Source organism: Brassica napus, chromosome C3 (genome assembly GCF_020379485.1).
Source record: "Brassica napus cultivar Da-Ae chromosome C3, Da-Ae, whole genome shotgun sequence".
Classification (NCBI taxonomy): Eukaryota; Viridiplantae; Streptophyta; class Magnoliopsida; order Brassicales; family Brassicaceae; genus Brassica; species Brassica napus.
The window spans coordinates 55,970,030-55,991,455 of record NC_063446.1 but is presented as its reverse complement, the minus strand read 5'-3'; the positions used below and the strand labels follow the sequence as shown (position 1 = coordinate 55,991,455).

Below are 21,426 nucleotides of genomic sequence, written 5' to 3'. Positions count from 1 at the left end.
AACATGCAAGGGAAAAATATCCAAAGTTTATGATGGAAAACAAAGATAATAGCAGTTTAAAAATGCATAGAAAAGACGTTGACGGGCTGATAGGAATATAATAGATATTTCCAATCACTCACGGCAGCGCTTGCGGTTGTTCTGAGCGTCTGAAATCTCTGGAGGATCTGCTGCATCACATTCCTCATCGACCTTGTCTCCCAAAACAGACGGGCCCGATGATGCTGCCAATCCTACGTCACCTTCATTGCTTGGAAGAATGTTTCTCACTGTGCTCCTGAAATACATGAACGTGATGGCAAGTAAAATTAGACAACCTTGCCATGGTTCTCTATGATGGTATCTTCAGTGATGGTGGAGATAGTGAAGGTGCGGTGATTGCTATTAATGGCTTCCATCAATTTGAGAGCTCTCCATGTTTTGGGCTGGATCTTGGCAAGTAGCTATGAATACATCAAACACTATGTTGCTGGCATGAGATTTGAATCGACCTAGAGAGCCTGCAACAACATAGACGGTGAGGTTCTTGAGTATATTGAGCTCCACCAAGCCAGACACACAGACACACTCATTTTCAAACACCTTGTTCTCTATCTCTCTTTTAATTACTGCCAGGTCCCTCGATGCAGTTCATTGCAGCAGGTTTGTTAATGTCGGAGAAGAAGTTATCTGACCAATAAATTTCAAGTTTTTAAGTCTCAAGATGACACTAAGCTAAAATGCATTGTTTTAAAATCAAACCAATAACATACAAAAGGAACTCACCAGAGATTCCGATCACATCCATGTCAGGGGAATCATCGCTGAGGAACTCAATAACATTATGCACACCTTTGGTTACCATGTTCATCCCCATTGCACCACACCGGTGTTACAACTGAACCATACATAGCCATTTTTTTCCTGCCAATGTACAGTGACCAGTTTGTAGCCTCGCAAATCTAATTGACATGCATCCACAAAATCATTATTTCATCAGCAAAAGTTTCAATCTTGAGTCGAACCACACCACAAACATAAAAAAATTTACATCTCGGTGGTACCTGTTGAAAATGACAGCCGACGTTTCGAAGTGATCTGGATTCTCCTAGGAAGGCTTAAGTTCCATAGCACGTTGGCACGACAAAAACCGGACAATAGGCGCTCTAGTTGTACCGTCCTTCAGCTCCGCCTAAGACGTACCCAGCCTTGCAGCCTCTATTAGTCCTAGCAACCAAATAACTTTCCGTTATAGCCCATCAGAACAAAGTTTACATCATATTAGTTAATCGGACAACTTCAGAGCGATCAATAAACTTTCACGATCGACCCCCTATCGTAGCGATGGATGGTAGTGATTCACACGAACTGGGATAGAACCGTGGATCTCAGAATTCTGCCCAGAGAAACATACGCTTAAAGTATTAAAACTGATAGCTTGAATATTGATTAAACAAATATGGTATATAGTATTCCATAGAAACTCAAATTTTTAATACCTTTTCCTGGGTACTATGTTCTAGGCGGATAAAGGTGGCGGGGGCAACTACGGATTAAGCAACAACAACAGGCTTACATCTTCGAAGGTTGGCTAAAAGCTGCGACAGTTCAATTTAGGAGTAATTTAATAAGAGATATGGGTCTCAAGGTTTGTTTGAGGAATTATATATACTGAGACGGGTCGTTTCAGAGGTGAAACGGTACCATAACTGGTCGTTGGAGATTTAGAGAGGTGAAGATGAAAAGTTTCAGAATTTTTTTTGATAAGCTAAAAAGGTAACACTTCGGTTTATCGGTGGAGACAAAGTACTATAAAAATCCTAGATACATACAAAAGAGATTTAGCCCAATTATAAGTTTTATTGGGCCAGAATGCGGATTTTACTAAATAGGTTTCGATGATCAAAGTTACACGTGAGTATTGAAACATTACAGTTATGTGTGGGGTCAACTATAAGAAATCCAATGTACAAAGTATCCTTTACTTTAGTGGTATAAATGTTGGTGTTTATATCACAGTAATCCGGGTTCGAGCAACATATTTAACATTTTTTCACACTTTTTAAAAGTGGGGTTCACTTACCTGCTGACGTATCGCATCAGGAGTGCTGAAACTGGCTCTTTATAATGTAGATTATTCACTGCTTCTCTTATGTGGCCAATGTTAACTGTCTCTCATTATTATACTAATCTCTTAACGATCTTATACGTATATTTGAATAGATGGGTTATATCAAAAAAATATAGTAATGTGTCGTGAAGGAACAAAGCTGGTCTCAGCTCTCATTGTCGACCCCACAAGTTGACTGATCGTGTTCTTCATCATGCATGCCTTTGTATTATTTATTTAATTACGGCCTGTTCTCGACGCAAATGATTGTAATTAGTTTAAGAATCTCTTGATTTCTCTTATCATCACGAAATCTTCCTCAAATCATCGAGTAAAATCTCCAACCTATATATAGTTGCTCAAGATCAAAAACTATTATAACAACAAACTAACAAGAAGAATAAGAAGGGAGGAATACAAGTGTTGAAGGTTAGAGAGATGGATGTTTTTGTTGATGGTGAATTGGAGTCTCTCCTGGGGATGTTCAACTTTGATCAGTGTTCATCATCTAAGGAGGAGAAACCGCAAGATGAGATGCTTAGTCTCTCTAGCCTTTACAATGGCCATCTTCGTCACCATCATCAGAACAACGTTTTGTGTCTTCTGACCAACATGCTTTCTTGATTCCTGATATGTTCCCACTTGGCGTGATGCGGGAGGGAATCTTCCGACCATGCTTGATTTTTGGGATCAAAATCACTTCCAAGAAACGGCAACGCTTAAGAGGAAACAACTTCACGTAGAGAATCCACACAACAGTAACTCTAACTGTGACGTCACAAGACAAGTAAGCAGGGGCGGACCCACTTGCGAAGGTGTGGGGTCACTTGACGAAAGGCTCAAGACACTACAAAACCTTGTACCGAATGGGACAAAAGTCGATATAAGCACGATGCTTGAAGAAGCGGTCCATTACGTGAAGTTCTTGCAGCTTCAAATCAAGGTATGCACAATTTTTTTTCGGTTTGTGTTTTCGTCAGAGTCTTTAACATCTATGTATATGTTGTAAGTTTGTACTAACCAAAATGCATATATGTACAAAATGTTGTTGTTGAGCACCGATGAGCTATGGATGTACTCACCATTGGCTTACAGTGGACTTGACATGGGATTCATCACAACCTTTTGTCTCGGCTCATGTGAAGGGCTTGTAATACAAATTATATACAATCTAATTGTAAAGAAACCGATTTAGAACATATGAATCTCTTTCATTGGGCCTTATCAGAGAGAGGTCTACTTTTGTACGCACCATTTTCTCTTCTTGTTCATTCTAATAACTTTTGTTATTCTTTAAACTTATTTTTGTCTTTTTCTTCATTATGGTTCTAATAACTTGTACTTTTTATTAATGTAATCATGTTATTAAAATACAAAAAAGTCATATGGGACTAATAAAATAGTAGCCTTTTCTCGCACAATTTTGTAAACAAAATATATAATTGAACTAACTGTTATATAGATATATGGTTGAATCATTCGGCCGACTTTAGTTTTTTTATGTGAAGATATATAATTGAAGTTTAGCCAAAAAAATTAATGGCTAAGTATGCCAAACGAAAGACGCCATGCCAAAGTCTTTTAATACCAAAATCAAATTGATGAACAAAACAATTCCAATCTGTTTTAGATGTGGAGAAGAACAGTGTCTTACATCAAAAATTGAAAAAGATCTTAAACAATACGTAAGAGAGATATAGTATGATTAGTTACAGCCGTAGATTTATATTTTTGATATAGAATTTATATAGTATGACTTTGTGCTGTAGTTGTAAGATTTTAGTTATGGATTTTTCAAAGAAAGCATGATTGGCCTTTAACATTAAAATAGTAATATTTGAAAATTAGAATAAAATTTAGAAGTTAATAATTTATTGTAGAAATTACAAATTGATTATGATGTAAATTAATATATGTAGTTTTTATTTACACATGTGTGTGAACTTTTTAATTTATATACATATATATATGTAATACATATTTTAATAGTATTTGTAACATTTTTGTGGATTATATATGTAAGAAATATATTATTATATTTATGTTAGTGAAACGTATTACTATAGAAGAAATGAAGCATACATGTTTTACAAAAAGGAGAAAAAAACATTTTTCAAAGCAGTTGAAAAAATGCTCTAAAAAATTAGCTCTCCACAGCCACAAAATAAATAAAAAGGTAGATATGGGTGTAAAATTTAAAAAATTAACCAAAGCTTGATTGCTTTTAATTTAGTGATGTGGAGAGAATTAAAGTTGTCTATAGTACTAACAGCTTTCTCCAATCATCCTCATAAATTAATATATTTATTACCAATTAATTTTAAATTAAACACTCGTCTACAATCTATACAATCAAGTTTGTATTGGGTTATTTGCAAAATTGACTCAAAACATGAAGTCAACCTTAAAATTAGCATATGTTTTTTTAGATTTTTCTTTTGCCTTATTCACCCCACAAGCATATAACTTTAGCACCAATAAACTGAGATAATATAAAAAAAATTTCAAATGATTACATATGGATCCCATACGTGCTCTGCATGTCGGATGTCCAGAGAGTGAGGTCGTCACGGAGTAGCTGCATGATCAAGGTGCTGTCTTTGTATGACTCTTCACCTAGAGTGTCCAACTCCGCTATGGCATCATCAAAATCCTCGATGAGACAACAATACAACAACCAGAGGCGATGTGTTTAGGTGAAGAAAACAATACAATACAGCAGAGGCATGTTCAGATTTTCTGATGATATAACGAGCTAGTTACTATCTGAGGGGTTTCACAGAGACTATGTCCATCCAGAATCCTACTCTCGTTAGAAACCATTCATTTATTTAGTTAAAAATTGCAATTTCTTCACACTTAGAGAGAGAGAAAGTGGAATCATGAGAATTTAGGAAGCTGCAATGAATGTACGCAAAGATAAATTTGAATTTATACCATAGGGAGTAAAATCTCAAAAAAGATTAATCGTTCCAAAAATAGTGATGGTGTAGTGTGAGAAATAAAATATTTTTTTTTTTTTGAATTCAAGAATTTATGGGCCTAAACCCATAATCTCTTTGGGCCAAGGACAAGAGCCGGTTGTTTAATCCCTCCCTGCAGTTGTTGAGACTCGAACATGGCACGTCTACCCTTTCGAAAGAAGACTTTACTAGTTAAGCTAGGAACACCGGGTATAAAATGAATTTTATTTGATGTAGATTTTTATTTATATTAAAAACAAATAGAAACAGTTTAAGAAACAAAACAGTTTTATTTTCCATTTTTTTTGCATTTAATATTTTTTAAACGAAATTGTTTTTATTTTTTTAAAATCTTTTCTATGTAGAAATTATTTTTTTTTGTTTTTTAAAATTTTCTACATAGCAATTTTGATTTGTTGTGGGAACCGAAATTCACACCGTCGAGTTTTGTTAATCGAAGGAAAGCCAAATTAACCTAGCCTTCTCTGATGGTCCCAGTTATCTGCTGGGCCACGCACAACACAATCAATATGAAAGATTCGAAAGTAATAAATCGTAAAAGAGCGAAAAGAGAACAAAGAGGTCTTATTTTCGAATTCGCGTTTGAGCGTGAACAACAGGTAAGATCCTAGGCCACGAGAGCTGTCGGTATGTTTGCTAGTCTAGCCACCTAAGTTCTAACCTAGTCGAGTCGCAGCTCGGTAGTAAAAAACGGAAAAAATCCTAAATTGCTCTAAGTATTAACTTTTCTCTTAGAATGCCCTCCTCTTCGTCCTATGTCCTCCTTATATACTCCTCCTTACGTCGGTTTACCTCTTCTCGGGCCGGATTTGTCGTGAAACGGGCTTTTCCATATTTCCTTCTTCTTTGTGATTATCTTCGGAAATTTGACATTTATCTCTTCCCGCGGAAGAGATAAACCGTCATACCAGTCATTGGGTTCAAGTCTTTTGGGACCATAGATGGGCCTTTGTCCGCAATTCGGATCCTCTTTGGGCCATATCGAGACTTAAGCGTTTTTATGATTTTACTCGCGAAGTAGCCGTTGGTATAGGCATGGTAACGGAACCCTGTTTCTTCGCATAGCCGAGGCAGTTGGTGTTAAGTTAACCATAACCTGCTCTACTACGAAGAATAGGAAACCATTCAAAAAACATAATCTTCCCAACTTCCCGAATACTTTCGATGATGTTTTTTAGACGGAACATTGGTGTCGTATCCACGGACCCGAAGACTGAGTTACGGAAACTTTGGACGAAGATGCATGGTTATGAGATGGGACCGGGTTCGGAATGGTCCGCAGAGTATTGGCCGCGCTCGCCGGGCGAGCTGACTCGTGTCGCGGCCGAGCTCGCCGGTGAGTCGACCGGCAACACGGCCGTGCTCCCCGGGCGAGCTGGCTCGTGTCGCGGCCGAGCTCGCCGGCGAGTCGACCGGCAACACGGCCGTGCTCGCCGGGCGACCTAGCTCGTGTCGTGTCCGAGCTCGCCGGCGAGTCGACCGGCAACACGGCCGTGCTCGCCGGGCGAGCTGGCTCGTGTCGTGGCCGAGCTCGCCGGCGAGTCGACCGGCAACACGGCCGTGCTCGCCGGGCGAGCTGGCTCGTGTTGCGGCCGAGCTTGCCGGCGAGTTGACCGGCAACACGGCCGTGCTCGCCGGGCGAGCTAGCTTGTGTCGCGGCCGAGCTCACCGGCGAGTCGACTGGCAACACGGTCGTGCTCGCCGGGTGAGCTGGCTCGTGTCGCGGTCGAGCTCGCCGGGCGATCCGTTTCGGCTATTCGTTTTCTCGGCTTTTGAAGTTTTAACCGAGATTCGGTTTTTCTAAGGACTTTCGGATATCGATTCCGTCATGACCGATTTTGACCCCAATAGTTAGCCCCCCCAGCTAGCTAGGATCCGTGGACCTGGGTGTTAGGTCCTACCTTGCGGTATGGTCTGTTCTATGTGGAATTGGACGTAATCGTTTGTCGAAAGATTGAAGGTGAATAGAAAAAATTGTATAAGTAAGGGAAGTAAGTTTTTCAAATTCTTTACTCACTTCTTCCCTTAAGAAAAGATTCCTTCAAGATAGAAATTTTTTCTCCAAGATCTCTCTTTGCTCAAAGAAAAGGTTTCGGAAGGAGGTCGGAGAACAGAGTCGGAGACAGGCTGAGCTCCATTCTCGGGCCCTTGTCCGTGCGGAGAGGAGAGGAAAGAGAGCGATTGTCGCCGAAATGAAGCGGAGGGCTGCTTTGTTTGCCACCGAATTCGAGAGCTTTAAGGATGCTCAAGAATTCGTGGGTGTTTTTCGCGAGTGCCGTGGCTCGGTTGCTACCTCTACAAGTCGCAGAACGAGGACTTCTCTTTTCCTGCCGAGGTCTCTGAGATGTCGGGTCTTATGAACGGGTGTGCCCATGCCGAATCCTTGGTTCCTCCGATCGAAGGAAGGGTCCGACAGCTTTGGGATTCCATCGAGGTCTCGGAGGACACGGCGGAAGCGGGAACCGGTGTTGGTGATGAATGTGCCGGAGTCGCGGATGGAGAGGTGGACCAGCCTGCGAGCTCGTTCGGGGTCTCCATGTCCGGGTTCTTCGACTTTGAGCTTTGAGGATTGTTGGGATTATTTCCCTTAGTTTTATTTCGATGTTTGATGTATCTAGGCCGAGTGTGGCCGTATTTGATTTATGTGTGTTATGGCCTTGCGAGGCTATGTGAACTATGTGTTTGAGACCGGCCATTTGGTGGCTTTGGGTCCTAGCCGTTTTTTGGGGCTTCTATATATATGATGAATGATTGACATTCTGTGCGTTTTAGTTTATACTTCTGCCAAGTGTGAGGGAAAGATACGAGTAGTCACTTTGTATCTTAACTCTTAGTTTATCGTCTTGTTCGTTTGCTCTTACTGAACGAGGGCGTTCGGAAACGTTTAGGAGTTTCGCGAAGTTTTGTGAGCGTATTATATATAGACGATGAGACATGTTTTTAAGATATCGTATCATGTCTTGAGATGTTAGTGGACCAGTAGGACTGGGTTTAGGGCAAGACCTAGGTTTACTTTCGGCTCTAAGGCTGTGCGATGACGGATCGGCTCTCGTTTTTCCTGTGGGTGATTCTACCTGGTTCTTTCCGGTTTAAAGTCCGCGACTTGGCGCCGGCTTATACAACTTGTATGGAACGAACCGAGCACTCTCCAGAGACCGTCTGGAGTGCTGGTCAAAATTTTGGATTTCTTGTATAGCGCGCTATGGTATCCTCGTCGGATGTAAGAGAACCTTTACTTTTATGAAAGGTTAGACTACGAGTTCTTTTTTGAGAACGTTTTGGGTTTGTCCGTCGGGGCCAATCGACAGGCAATTTGTTTTTGTTTTTAGAGTCGCGGACGGACCGTGTGTTTGGATAATTTATCTCGAAAATATTTACGACGTCTCGTTTTTTTCCGAAAGGTATATCCTTTGTAGTGAGAAAGTTACGATCTTCATTTTTAGAGAAGTTGTATTTGTCCTTGCTTGACCATTGATACGTAGTGATTGTTGTTTAAGTTAGTTCCCATCCAAGGACTGCTTGAAAGGTATGCATGTTTGGAGACCCTTGTTTTGGGTGTTTCTCAGGTTAATCTCTGATTGTTGTGGCTTATTGCAAGTGAATCGAGAGACCGAAATAAAATGAGTTTTATTGGAAAAGATTCGAAAATATCAAGTACATGTGTGGATATTCCGAACTTTGTGGGAGTACACGAGTATACGTACCCACTCCCCCCCCCCCCTTTTTGGAGAGGGGGATAGCTGAACTTGTCAATAGGACAAGCTGCCTACGTACCTCTTTCGAGGATCAAGCCATCTCGTAGTTCTGCTTTGTTGTTGCGGGTGTTCCTACTCGTTGGATAGGGCCGTTTCTGTTACTTCGGCCGTTGAGGCTTTAGTTAAATCGGTGGCCGTTTCGTGAGTCGGGTTTTCCGCTGGTAGGGCGATGGACTCCGGGATCGCGTCGCTGTCCGGAGCCGTTGCCTGGGCAAGTGATTACGAATCGCTCTTTGTGGAACCTTTGAGAATACTCTGAGTTTTCTTGACTCGCTCCGGGCTAACCGCAGGGGTGTTCCGAGTTTGTCGTAGCTTATGCTCGGCCAAAAAGCAGAGCCTATATTATTTCTGGCATCCCCAGATTACTGCTGTTCCGTTTGGTGTTGGGAGCTTGATGCTAAGGTGGTAAGTCGATGGTACCGCCTTCATTGCGTTGATCCATGGGGTTCCCATAATAACATTATAGATGGCCGGGTTATCGACTACGGCGAAGTCAACGATTTTCGTGACTTCCCTTGCCATGACCGGAAGTTTGATCGATCTGAGGGTCATTGATGTTGTGCTCGAAAAACCGGTCAGTGGTTTTGGTTCCGGGATGATTTTCCCGAGTTCGATGTTCATTCTCCGGAGAGTGTCGCGGAAAATGACGTTGACCGTGTTGCATGTGTCGACGAGGATTCTTCCCACTTCGAGATCTCGAATCACCAAGTCGATGACAAGCGGGTCGCAATGAGGTTTATCCAGTCCGACGGTTTCCTCCTCCTCGAAAACAATCTTATCGTTTGGACTGTTGTCGGTCAGGGACCGAGTCGTCCAGTTAGAACTTGTTTCCGCCTTTCTTCCGTAGGCCTTGATGGATGAAACAGAGTCGCGGTAGAATTGCGATTCTTCAATGATCATGTTTATCCTCTGGCGGGTACAACTGTCTCCAAGGTCATCCTGCTTTCTTCCGCGTTTCTCGCGAGACTGATTTGCGCATGCGTCCCTCTCGGGAGACTCTTTATCAGTCCAGGGAGGGCAGTCGGAATCCAGGATGAGGTCTTTTATGCTAGTGATCTTCGAGAGGTCGCCAGCGAGGAGTTTTGCGGCTAGCCTTGCGCCGAGTTATCCTTATACTGGTTCCTGGACCAGGTGTTTTCGGAGGTCTTCCCTTGTTCGGAATTGATAGTGTAGTTGTGCTCGCCCTGGATATCTTCTCCCTCGTGGTGGACATACTTGTCGTTTCGAGAGGTTTTCTTTTTTGTGGGCGTCTTCTGCAGGTTGTACTTCTGGGAGAGGATTTTCATCTTCTCTTCCATTACGATGAAGTCCGTTGCCTTATGAAGAGCATCCTGAATCGTTCTCGGTTTTTCGAGGGATACCCATTGCCGGAATTTCGACCGGTACCAGAGAGTTTTCTTCAGAGCATCGATCGCCACTTTGTCGCTGATCCCGGTTACTTTTGCCATTACTAGCTTGAATCTGTTCATGAACTCGCGAAGTGGCTCGTCTTCTCTTTGAGACAGGCTCCAGAGATCGACGTCTGAGGTTTCTCTGTCCATGAACATGGAATACTGTTTGAGAAAATCTGAAGCAAGCTGGCGGAAACTTTCGATGGAATTTTGTTTTAGGCGAGAAAACCATTCGAGCGCGGCTCCTTTGAGGTTTTCGACGAAGAGGAGGCAGTAGCCAGCGTCTCGTTCGTGTTCCTTGAGTTTGCACCTCCCCATCGCGATCTGGAAAGACTGCAGGTGCGCTTTCGGGTCGGTGGTGCCATCGTAGATGGAAATTTTGATCTTCCCCGGGTCCGAGACGTTGGTCTCAGTAATTCGGGCAGTGAACGGGGTTTTGCGTGCTTCATCGAGAAGTCTGTCGATCTCGGGCGCAGCGCTTGTCGTTTGGTGGAATTGTGATTTCATCGCTTTCACCTCCACTACGGTTTTCGCGATGTACTCGCGGAGATCGTGGATCTCATCAGGATTTCCGGCAGCCTTGCGAGCTTGTCTGTATTGGCCGCGGTGGATCCTGGCCTGCTTCTCGGCCAGCTCCTCCTGTTCTACCCAATAGAGGTTTTCTTCTTCTTCGGTCATGGGTTTTTTGAAGGACGCGTCCTGCCGAGCGGACTGGCTTTGCGTTCTTCTTGGGTGGATGTCAGCACCGTTGTCCGAGTGATCGTACTGGTCGCTTATATCCAGGTCGATGCGCTCGATTTCTTCTCCTTCGTTGCTCCCGGTAGGAGGTGGAAGGTTCTCTGCAGTTGGCTGTGCACTTGGCTGGCCCGTTTCATCAGGGGTTTGGCCTGAGGAAGCCTTGTCCGCGTGTGCAGCTCGATTTCCCGGAGTTTCAAAATCAAGTCTTCTACCGCTGTGGGCTCTTGTGGTTCCGCGCGGGGCTTTGTTCCTGGCCTTCGCCGTTAAGGTTTCCACCTGTTTTGCGAGAGAGGCCACGAGTTTTCCTTATTCGTCCGTCTTTTTCTGAGCGGAGGCGAACATTTCCTTCATCTGGTCTAGTATCGCGGTGTCGGCAGTGATCGTTGATATGTTTCCAGCTGGAGTTTTATCAGCGTTGGCATCGACGGGAGTCCCGTCGTGCGTTTGCGGGTCTTTGTCAGCGTTGGTCGTCATATCGGACTGAGCGTGTGTGGTTGCGAGAGAGATAGATCCGTACCCCCCTCCTTCTAGCGCCAAACTGTGGGAACCGAAATTCACACCGTCGAGTTTTGTTAATCGGAGGAAAGCCAAGTTAACCTAGCCTTCCCTGAAGGTCCCGGTTATCTGCTGGGCCACGCACAACACAATCAATATGAAAGATTCGAAAGTAATAAATCGTAAAAGAGCGAAAAGAGAACAAAGAGGTCTTATTTCCGAATTCACGTATGAGCGTGAACAACAGGTAAGATCCTAGGCCACTAGAGCTGTCGGTATGTTCGCTAGTCTAGCCACCTAAGTTCTAACCTAGTCGAGTCGCAGCTCGGTAGTAAAAAACAGAAAAATGCCTAAATTGCTCTAAGTATTAAGTTTTCTCTTAAAATGCCCTCCTCTTCGTCCTAGGTCCTCCTTATATACTCCTCCTTAGGTCGGTTAACCTCTTCTCGGGCCGGATTTGTCGTGAAATGGGCTTCTACATACTTCCTTCTTCTTTGTGATTATCTTCGGAAATTTGACATTTATCTCTTCCCGTGGATGAGATAAACCGTCATACCAGTCTTTGGGTTCAAGTCTTTTGGGACCATAGATGGGTCGTTGTCCGCAATTCGGACCCTCTTTGGGCCGTATCGAGACTTAAGCGTTTTTACGATTTTACTCGCGAAGTAGCCGTTGGTATAGGCATGGTTCTTCCAACGGAACCCTGTTTCTTCGCATAGCCGAGGCAGTTGGTGTTAAGTTAACCGTAACCTGCTCTACTCCGAAGAATAGGAAATTGTTCGAGAAACATAACCTTTCCAACTTCCTGCATACTTTCGACGATGTTTTTTAGACGGAACATTGGTGTCGTATCCACGGACCCGAAGACTGAGTTACGGAAACTTCGGACGAAGATGCATGGTTATGGGATGGGACCGGGTTCGGAATGGTCCGCGGAGAATTGGCCGCGCTCGCCGGGCGAGCTGGCTCATGTCGCGGCCGAGCTCCCCGGGCGATCCGTTTCGGCTAATCGTTTTCTCGGCTTTTGAAGTTTTGACCGTGATTCGGTTTTTCTGAGGACTTTCGGATATCGATTCCGTCGTGAACGATTTTGACCCCAACATTCGTCATGCTACTTATACTTTAGTATATAACGGATAATTGTAATATAGGAGACATAAGTAAGTAAGATATGGTGGAATTTGTTTGTTTTTTTGTTACGATTTGAATTGAAACAACTAATTAATGTGCTTAATTATATATTATTCAGTAAAATATACAGGTGGTCCCCAAGGAAATGGGTTGGAGACGGGAACGGCTCTAGACAGAGGTGCTTGTGGTTACTACGCATGTCCCACTTTGGTTGGTTGTCGAGAACACGATGCACGACCCACATAAATTTTCGTTTGCATGAGATCCAGTTGTTCACTAAACAAAGATATCACAACGACTTTTCCAAAAAAGAAAAAAAGAAAAGAACAGACAATCTTGTTGTTTTTAAGAAAGGGAAGAAGATATATCCTTTTCATAAATAAAGATAATAAAATAAGACGGGAATCGTTCATTGCATGTGATCATCCACTTGGGAATTTAATAGACATAGTTATATATTATTATCAAAAACAAAAAGGAAGGAATATATTTTTTTAATAAATACTGTTTCATATTTGAAGTAGTTTTAGAAAAATATTTTTATTTCAAAATGTAAGTAGTTTTCGTATTTCTAGGTAACTTTTATATTTATTGAATACGGTGTGACCAATCAAATTAAATAGACTTATTTTTTATTGGTTAAATTATATCTAACATATTTATTATAAAATACTTTTTAAAAACATAAAAAGTTTTTTAATCTTCGTGTTTTTAACCAAAACTAAATGGTGACCAAGGAACGAAAGGTAACACTGAATTCCTTATCATTCCCAAAAAAATTCAGTATTCACAAGGAATAGTTTTTCCTTTTTGTTCCTCTTCATTCTTTTTTTTGTAGAGAAATATAGAACAAAAGCATTCATTGTTAAATTTGATAAGGAACAAGCATTCCTTTTCATTCCTGCCATTTTATTCCTATACGTTCTTTTCCTATTCGTTCCTCGTGTTTCCGAAAAGGTCACCGGTCATAGCCTTATATTATGAAACGAAGGGAGTATAAAAATAGGTTTAGGTAAGATATCACGCGAAATTTGCGCCATTAATTAGAAACGTAAGCGGCAATTGCGCTTGCGCCCTACCTAATCTGACCCCACCCATGTTCTTTAAATACGTCCCGCATGCGTTCTCATTCTCATTATGTTTCTTCTTTCATCAAAACTTCTTCTTAGGCGTTTGTTTGTTCATAAGTTTTGGTTTTAATCTCTTGTTCGTTATGATGTTTTACCAAAATCGTTTTATGATTCTCTTGTACCCTTACGTTATTCTTTTTCTTTTTAATGGCAAACTCAAATCCGGTGGTCAAGTTGATGATGACCAATCTCAGATCCTTGATCCTGGTAGGGATGATGATGAGGGCTTAAACCCACATCCTTGATCGCTGATTAGGAATGGTCTTAGATGTTTCTTTTTGTTTTGTTTTTCTGTTTCATTCGGATGATTTTATGAAATCGTTTTCTATGTTTTTTAAAAAAAAAACTATATGATTTTCAGTGGTAATTCTCTATGGGTCAATCCCATACCACAATGGTTTAATTGCCGTGTCCCACATACCCAAAGCCCAATACTATTCGGCCCAATATGATTTAATGCCCTGATATTTAGTGGCTTTCGGTTCGTTGTTTCAATCTCTAGGGTTTTTCAAAAGTCGACTCTCCCTCACCGGCGAGATATTCAACCGAGTCTCAGGTTTGATGCATTTTTATCTCTCCTCTTCTCATCTTTCATTTCCCTGTTTCTATCCATGTCTGCTTACTTGAAATCGTTCGTCTGTTCTTTTCAGGCTTGTTTTCGAAAGTCGCATCTCTCTCTCTCTTTCTACAGAGATATTCCACCACGATTTGCAGGTTTTCTTATGACCTCTATAATCTCTATTCAAATGTTGCTGGTTAGGTTGTCATATTTGCATATTTTGAGCCACGGATGCTTAACTTGTTTTAATCTCAGATTTGTTTAGTCACCTAAGCAAATTTACTTATATCGCCTAAGTTTACTTGTATACGCTCTGCTCAACTCTCTTTTTGCGCTATGTTTTTATTCAGATCTTTTCTGATCGCTTTTGATGAAATGTTCATTATTTTGTTTTCTTTTTGATACAGGGAACATGGCTTCCTTTTCGTGGAAGAATCTTAAATACCATCTTTTAATGGATCCCGATGGTGTTGCTGCTGCATCTACTTTCTATAATACTGTATTTGGGGCAGTATTGAAGAAAAGCTTTACGCTTGCTCAAGTTGAACTTAAACTTGCTCGGAATTTTCTGGTTATCTCAAAAGGAAATATCGATCCAAATTGGTATCTTTTTGAACCTTCCTTTACTTTTTAGTCTTTATTTGTTCTAACTTAGTTTCTGTTTCTCATTTTGATTAGTGGTTCCCAAACCCAAATTCAATTGGCCGTTGATGTTAAAGCTGTTATGGATGCTGCGATTACACGTGGAGCATTAAATCAAACAGAGTTAATCACTGAGTCTGAAGCATCGAGAGGGATTGTCGCAAAATTGCGCGATCCGTTTGGCTATAATTGGGCTTTCTCCCATAGATCCAATCAGTCGGATGACATCTGTAGTCTGGTAATTATTTAAGTTCTGTCCTTTATTTACCAATTTACTTAGCATACTAAATTTTCTATGTTTTCTATTCTACAGTGCTTTATGGATGCTCCTCATCACACATCCATAAATTTTTGCACATTGCCTCATACCCGTCGCTGGCTAATAGCGGCCTCTCACACTCCTCCAAATGTGACTGAAGAGGATATGGCCAACAAACTGTTTAAGGTAAACATCATGAATTAAACTAAAATCATTGAATTTGAACTTTTTCATGAAATGATTTTTTTTCTATTCAGATATATTTTACCATCGTCGATATTCTCAAACACCCTTACAATAGGACGTCCTACTTTGAAGAATATTATGGTTTTCAATCGTTCCAGACTTATATTGGACATGCAAGTAACTACCTTTTCTGGTTTGTCTATTTTTAATTTACAATAATTTATAATTTGTCTATTGATTCGTCTGACTTAATTATATTTTTACAGGTGCGTCATTATTTTGTTACGCTCTACTGGTCCCACTTGGCCTTGAGGTTCTTGCCTTTCGCCGACATGGAGGCGGTAACATCTCAGTATTCTGCTGCTTTTTCTAGTTTTCAACTCTTGGTAGGAGGAATTCAAACACAGACCAGTCCACGTGAAGTTTGGTGTAAGGCAGTATTAACTTTGTTGGGTTTACTTGCTGCAATTCGCCTTAAATTCATACATCCATATATCATCAATACACATGAAGATTTGATTGCATCTATCGCCAATGAACTTGCGCATTGGAGAAATCTTGCTCCCGGCGTCCTCCCTGCTCCCGGCGTCCTCCCTGCTCCGGTCGCCCTCCCTGCTCCGGTCGCCCTCCCTGCTCCGGTCGCCCTCCCTGCTCCGGCTATCCGTCCTGCTACGGGCTTCTTCCCTGTTCCGGCCGTCCGCCCTTCTTCTGGCCGTCCTCCATTAAGCTTTTCTCTTGGTCGGGGTCGGGGTTGGGGTCGGAGATATCGTCCTTGAGAGGATTACTAACAATGATACATTTTTTTTTTTGCATTTATGTTTTGAAGATCTTTGAAATATATATATTTTGTTATGAGCCGCATATGTTTAAAAATATAAAGAATGTTGGGTCTGTGGCACTATTTACACAGTGAATAACACATCGTCTCTTGTTATCAGTGTTATCTTTTTCTACGGGTATAAAATTTTGCCCTTATTTAAATTTTTTCTATACAATAAAATTCTATTTTTTTTATAACACGTTATTAACACGATCGTTCTACAATTCGGTAAAATTTATTGTATCATATATACCCTGCTATAATGGTCGGTATACCGCATGTATTATTATTTATATTATAATGGCTGGAATATCGCCTCTATTATTTATTAATAATTTAATTAATTTATTGGTCGGCCGAGCCGCCTTATATTCTGTTTATTGTTAATTGGTCGGCTGAGCCGCCTTATATTCTGTTTATTATTAATTGGTCGGCCGAGCCGCCGTATAATTTATTTATTACTCTGCATTGACCGGCTGAGCCGTCGCATGATTTGTTGCCATAATTTTTACATTTACTAATTTTTATGAAATTTTATAGATTTGATTGACTGTTTAATACGATATTTTCAGACTGATTTTTAGTGCACTCGATTTAACCCCAACGGTCACAAAGAAAAATTTTCAAAAATTTCCCCTTTCTCCAACGGTCTTGAACAGTAATTTTTATCTATAAATACAACTCATTTTCACTCCATTTCATCATCCAAAACATTTCATCTTCTCTCAAAAATTTCAAATCTCTCTCCTCCGATTTTTCATTTCAAGAAAGATGATTCGCGCACTTTTGTTTTTATGTACCATTTTTATTTGTGTTTCTATTTATGGTTTATTCGTTGGAGAATTTACTCCGAGTGAATTTAAGATGAATATCGGTTTACTTTTCTTTACATCGCTTCTCCTTGTAATTGCTTGTATGATTAATGTAAACGGTTTTTAAATTATGAAGTTCTAATAAAATTATTATTTTGTGTTTTAGAAATACAAATGGCAAACATCGAGAAACTCCAGTTCCCGGCTCTCTGAAAGTAACCGGCGAAAACTATGTCAGATGGGTCACAAATGTGAAACCTTATCTTGTAATAAAAAAGATAACCGAAGCGATAAAAGTCGGTAACAAATCGCCACCCGAGCATATAGCCGAAGCGATAATCTTCCTGAAGAAGCACTTAGATGAGAATCTAACTCACGACTATGGAGACGTTGAGGACCCAGCCGTACTATGGCAAGCCTTGAAAGACAGATTCGATAATCAAAAGGAAATCAATCTATCGGAACGAACGCTCGGTCGCTATGTAGCGACCGAGCTTCGGCTCGAGCTCGGTTGCTAGGTAGCGACCGAGCGGAACGATCGCTCGGAAGCGACCGAGCGGGACGAACGCTCGGTCGCTACATAGCGACCGAGCTTCGGCTAGGGCTCGGTCGCTACGTAGCGACCGAGCGGAACAGACGCTCGGTCGTTACGTAGCGACCGAGAGGGACAGACACTCGGTCGCTACGTTGCAACCGGACAGCGTGCATATGCGGTAGTAGCGTAATGACCAAGCTTGGTTCGTCCGTGTTTCGATCGTCATACTCGGACCTATCCGTTACTGGTCTGGGTATGTTTTCGATGGCTTACGTTTGATTTGTATTTTGCGGAGATTTGGACGTTAACTTCGTCATAACCGTTTTCGACCCCAACAGTTAGCCCCCCCAGCTCGTTAGGATCGTGGGTTTCTAGTGAGATTCCAACGTGCGGTATGGCGAGTTCGGACGAGATTGGTATATTTGGGCGAAGTTCGTGTCCGAAAATCCGCAAGTAAATAGTAATTTATCATGCCTATAAGAAGGGAGGTAACTTCTTCACAACCTTTACACTTACTCATTCTCATAGAGAGGTTTCTTGAAAAATTCTTTCTTCTTTTTCTTTCTCTCTATCATTTCCTTCTTAAAAAAGAAAACACGAGATGTCGAGTAAGAAGAGGAGTTCGAAGAAAGGGTCCTTGCCCGCAAACGTTTCTGAAGAGCTCCGTGTGCCAAAGATAGAATTCGTTCCTCATTCAGTAGACCCGGCCCAAAACGATGCATGATGGGTGATGTGTTATGGTTCGATCACGCCTTCCAAAGAGAAATCGTTCCCGGTTATGAACCGTCGTCCGGTCGAGGAAGGTGCACCAAGTAGGAGTACTAGCGAATTCCTCGACATCATGCGGTCGTTCTACCATATTTCGGATGCGGTGGAGTTCAGGGTTCCTCGTCAAGGAGAGCGCGCTAGTAGTCGCCCCGAGGGTTACTTTACTTGCTACGAAGCATTCGTAATGCGCTGTCGTTTGTGGTTCCCAATTCCCGAAATTATCGTCTGTGTGTTGGATCGTTTCGAGGTGGCGATAATCCAACTGAATCCCCTTGGCATCCAGCACCTCATTGGAGTCCTGATCCTGAGCTACGAGCATGGTCTCTCCCTTACCGTCGATCACTTCGAAGCGCTTCTTCGGTTACAGATCATCAAGGATACGGACACGTACAGGCTGGTTCCTCAGAACTTCATGTCAGTGGTTAAGGGGTTTACTTCTAACTTCAACTCGTGGAAGAAGTTTTTCTTCTTCGTTCGTGTAGACGCAGCGTCCGTTGTAAAGAGTTGTATCCCATTGTTCCGGAGGTTGCCGAACGATCGTCCCTTCATCAATCCTCTTGCTCTGTTTCCTGAGGACATTATTGCGGTGAGGAATCTGCTCAGGAACGGTCCTTTTTTCTAGACTTCCTTTACGCCGAAGAGAGTTCGAAAGGCGTTGAGGTTTGTGCATCCTAGTCCTGCTTTGGGCGGGGTAACAAGGAGTGATTCCGAGCCTGATGACCAAGGTCCTGACGCTGCTCCCACGGTTGCGACGGGGCTGAATTCTTCAAAGGGGAAAGATATTGACCTCGGTGACCAGGAGTTTTCGGTGGACGATTGCATGCTTCCAGGATGGGATCCGGACCTTGCTTTCGGCGATGGAAGCGGTACGAGCGAGGTCCCTATAACAGACAACATAGAATTTAAAAACACCAAAACATAGAAATCAGATTATAATGTCGAAATCACTTCAGTCTTTAAGACTATCCGAAGTTTCATAATCCATAAGATCGTCCTTGTCATGATCGAAGTCTTTTTCATTGTCTTGATAAACCATATGGGCTTCAGGATTCTTCCCTTTCAAACTCTCTTGATAAAGCTCAACAAGATGCTTTGGAGTTCTACAAGTCTTAGTCCAATGATTGTCCATTCCACATCTATGGCACACTGATTTACTTGATTTGGTCGAGTGTTGAGGCTTAAACGAAGATCCACGTCCACGACCATGGCCTCGTCCAAATGAGCCACGATCATGTCCATGATCTCGTCCATTCTGATTACCTCGTCCGCGGCCAGAGGAACCTCAGCCACGGCCACGTCCATTCTGTTTACTTCGACCATAGCCATAATAGCTGTTTCCTTGGACATGGTGAGACTCTTTATCGTCCTCAGTGTTGTGTGCTTCAGGTGGTGCTGCTGAGCCAACAGGTCTCATCTCACTGTTTCTCATTAATAACTCATTATTCTGCTCAGCAAGCAAGAGGCAAGAAATAAGATCAGCATAGGTCTTAAAACCTTCCTCTTTGTACTGTTGTTGTAACAGCACATTGCTTGTGTGGAAAGTGAAAAAGGTTTTCTCAAGCATATCCTGATCCGTAATACTTTCACCACACAGTTTCAACTTTGAAACGATCTTAAACATGGCCGAGTTGTACTCGTCCACGGACTTATAGTCTTGGATTCTTATATCCCTCCAATCAGACCGAGCCTTTGGTAGGATCACCGTTCTCTGGTGATCATATCTTGATTTCAATTCGTTCCAAAGCTCTAGTGGATTCTCAATGGTTAGGTATTGATCCTTGAAACTCTCAGCTAGATGGTGACGAATGATCAAGATGGCTCTGTAACGATCTTTCTCATTTGAGTTGTTGTCCTCGGTGATACATTCACCGAGACCTTTGGATTTCAATATGATCTTGGTATCAAGCGCCCACTGAAGGTAATTGTCTCCAGAGACATTTAGGGCAGCAAAATCCAAGTTATTGATTTTCGACATCTGAAATCATAGATAATATAGGTCTTTTAGAAATAAGGTTTTTAGTTTTAAAACATTCAAGTAAAGCCTAATGGCCAAAGTATATGCCTTACGGCCAAGTAGAAACCACACGACCAAGAAAGAGAGGCCACAAGGCCAAGATTCAATTTAGGGTTAATGCATATAGTTTTACATGTAATTGCAGTCCTAAGGTGGTTGGTTTAGTTCATGATTCAATCAAAACAAACAAAAAAAACAATCGGCCTAGTAATAGAACAAGCCACACGACTATTTAGTTCAATTCAATATCATCCCTAGAATTAGATCTAAGTTCAATTGCAATCAATCAGTAGTGATCAGGTTCGGATATGGATGCAACAAGGCCACATGGCCACAGATGATGAACTAGAACAATTAACCTAGAATGTATTAAGGCCACACGGCCACAATCTAATTCGACTTCAAAGTGATAAAACTAGGTCATTAGGGTTTTAACCAAGTCAAGCAATTCAGATTCAAGTTTAAACAATCCTAATCAACATTCCTAGGTGATCAAACAAACAATTAAGTTTCAAATAAAAATTAAAACTGATTTTCCAATTTGGGGTTTTTAGGGATTTTGAAACTTTGATCTTTGATCAAAGGGATTTGATATGAGATTCAAAACATTTAAGGTTATGATTTGAATTGATCAATGGATCAATCTCGATTTAGGTTTAGGGGATCGGACTTATTCGAGCTCTGATTTACTCTTTTAGGGTTTGATCTATTATCCTAGGGTTTTATCTTAGAGATTAGTTTTTAGGGTTTCAATCTTTACAAACAATCCAAATTCAGTTCTCATGTTCTTAGAATTAGGGTTACCTTTTGTTTGCAGATTGTTGAAACTGGACCACCAAGAGAACCTCGAATGGACGCGAGCTGGTTATGTGCTGATCAAGTCGCGGGCTGGCTGATCGGGGAACGCGAGCTGTAGCTGTCCGGGATGCAAGCTGAGAATGGATGGAGCTGAGGCTGAGTTCGTCTAGTATCAGAAACGCCTTAGGGCTGGGGCTGATTGAATGAACACAAGCTGGAACGCTTGCAAGAACAGATTAGGGTTCGTCGGGTTAGGGTTCAAAGTCGCCGGCTAGGTTTTGGGTTTAGGAGTTTTTCGATTAGGTTTTTAGGCTCAGGGT

The 21,426-nt window shown here is 41.8% G+C and overlaps 1 protein-coding gene, 1 long non-coding RNA gene and 1 pseudogene across 4 annotated transcripts; 2 read left to right on the top strand and 1 right to left on the bottom strand.

Moving 5' to 3' along the window:
* Positions 1-594: 594 nt before the first annotated feature.
* Positions 595-1,160, bottom strand: LOC125583612. Its single transcript, XR_007320656.1, has 3 exons — positions 1,044-1,160; positions 766-941; positions 595-669 (listed from the first exon to the last, which is right to left on the bottom strand). It is a non-coding gene; the product is annotated as an uncharacterized LOC125583612 (long non-coding RNA).
* A 1,367-nt stretch (positions 1,161-2,527) lies between these two features.
* On the top strand, positions 2,528-5,170 carry LOC125583611 (annotated as a pseudogene).
* An 8,525-nt stretch (positions 5,171-13,695) lies between these two features.
* Positions 13,696-16,296, top strand: LOC106361905. Of its 3 annotated transcripts, none has more exons than XM_013801716.3 (7): positions 13,696-14,269; positions 14,364-14,427; positions 14,680-14,875; positions 14,951-15,152; positions 15,228-15,359; positions 15,431-15,532; positions 15,626-16,296. In XM_013801716.3, the coding sequence occupies exons 3-7, from the start codon at positions 14,685-14,687 to the stop codon at positions 16,133-16,135; spliced, it is 1,137 nt and encodes a 378-aa protein (XP_013657170.3). In that variant the 5' UTR covers positions 13,696-14,269; positions 14,364-14,427; positions 14,680-14,684; the 3' UTR covers positions 16,136-16,296. The 3 variants fall into 3 exon arrangements, with proteins under 3 accessions (XP_013657170.3, XP_022555616.1, XP_013657171.1); XM_022699895.2 differs by having other exon boundaries at positions 13,697-14,269; positions 15,431-15,536; XM_013801717.3 differs by having other exon boundaries at positions 13,697-14,269; positions 15,431-15,552.
* Positions 16,297-21,426: the final 5,130 nt, after the last annotated feature.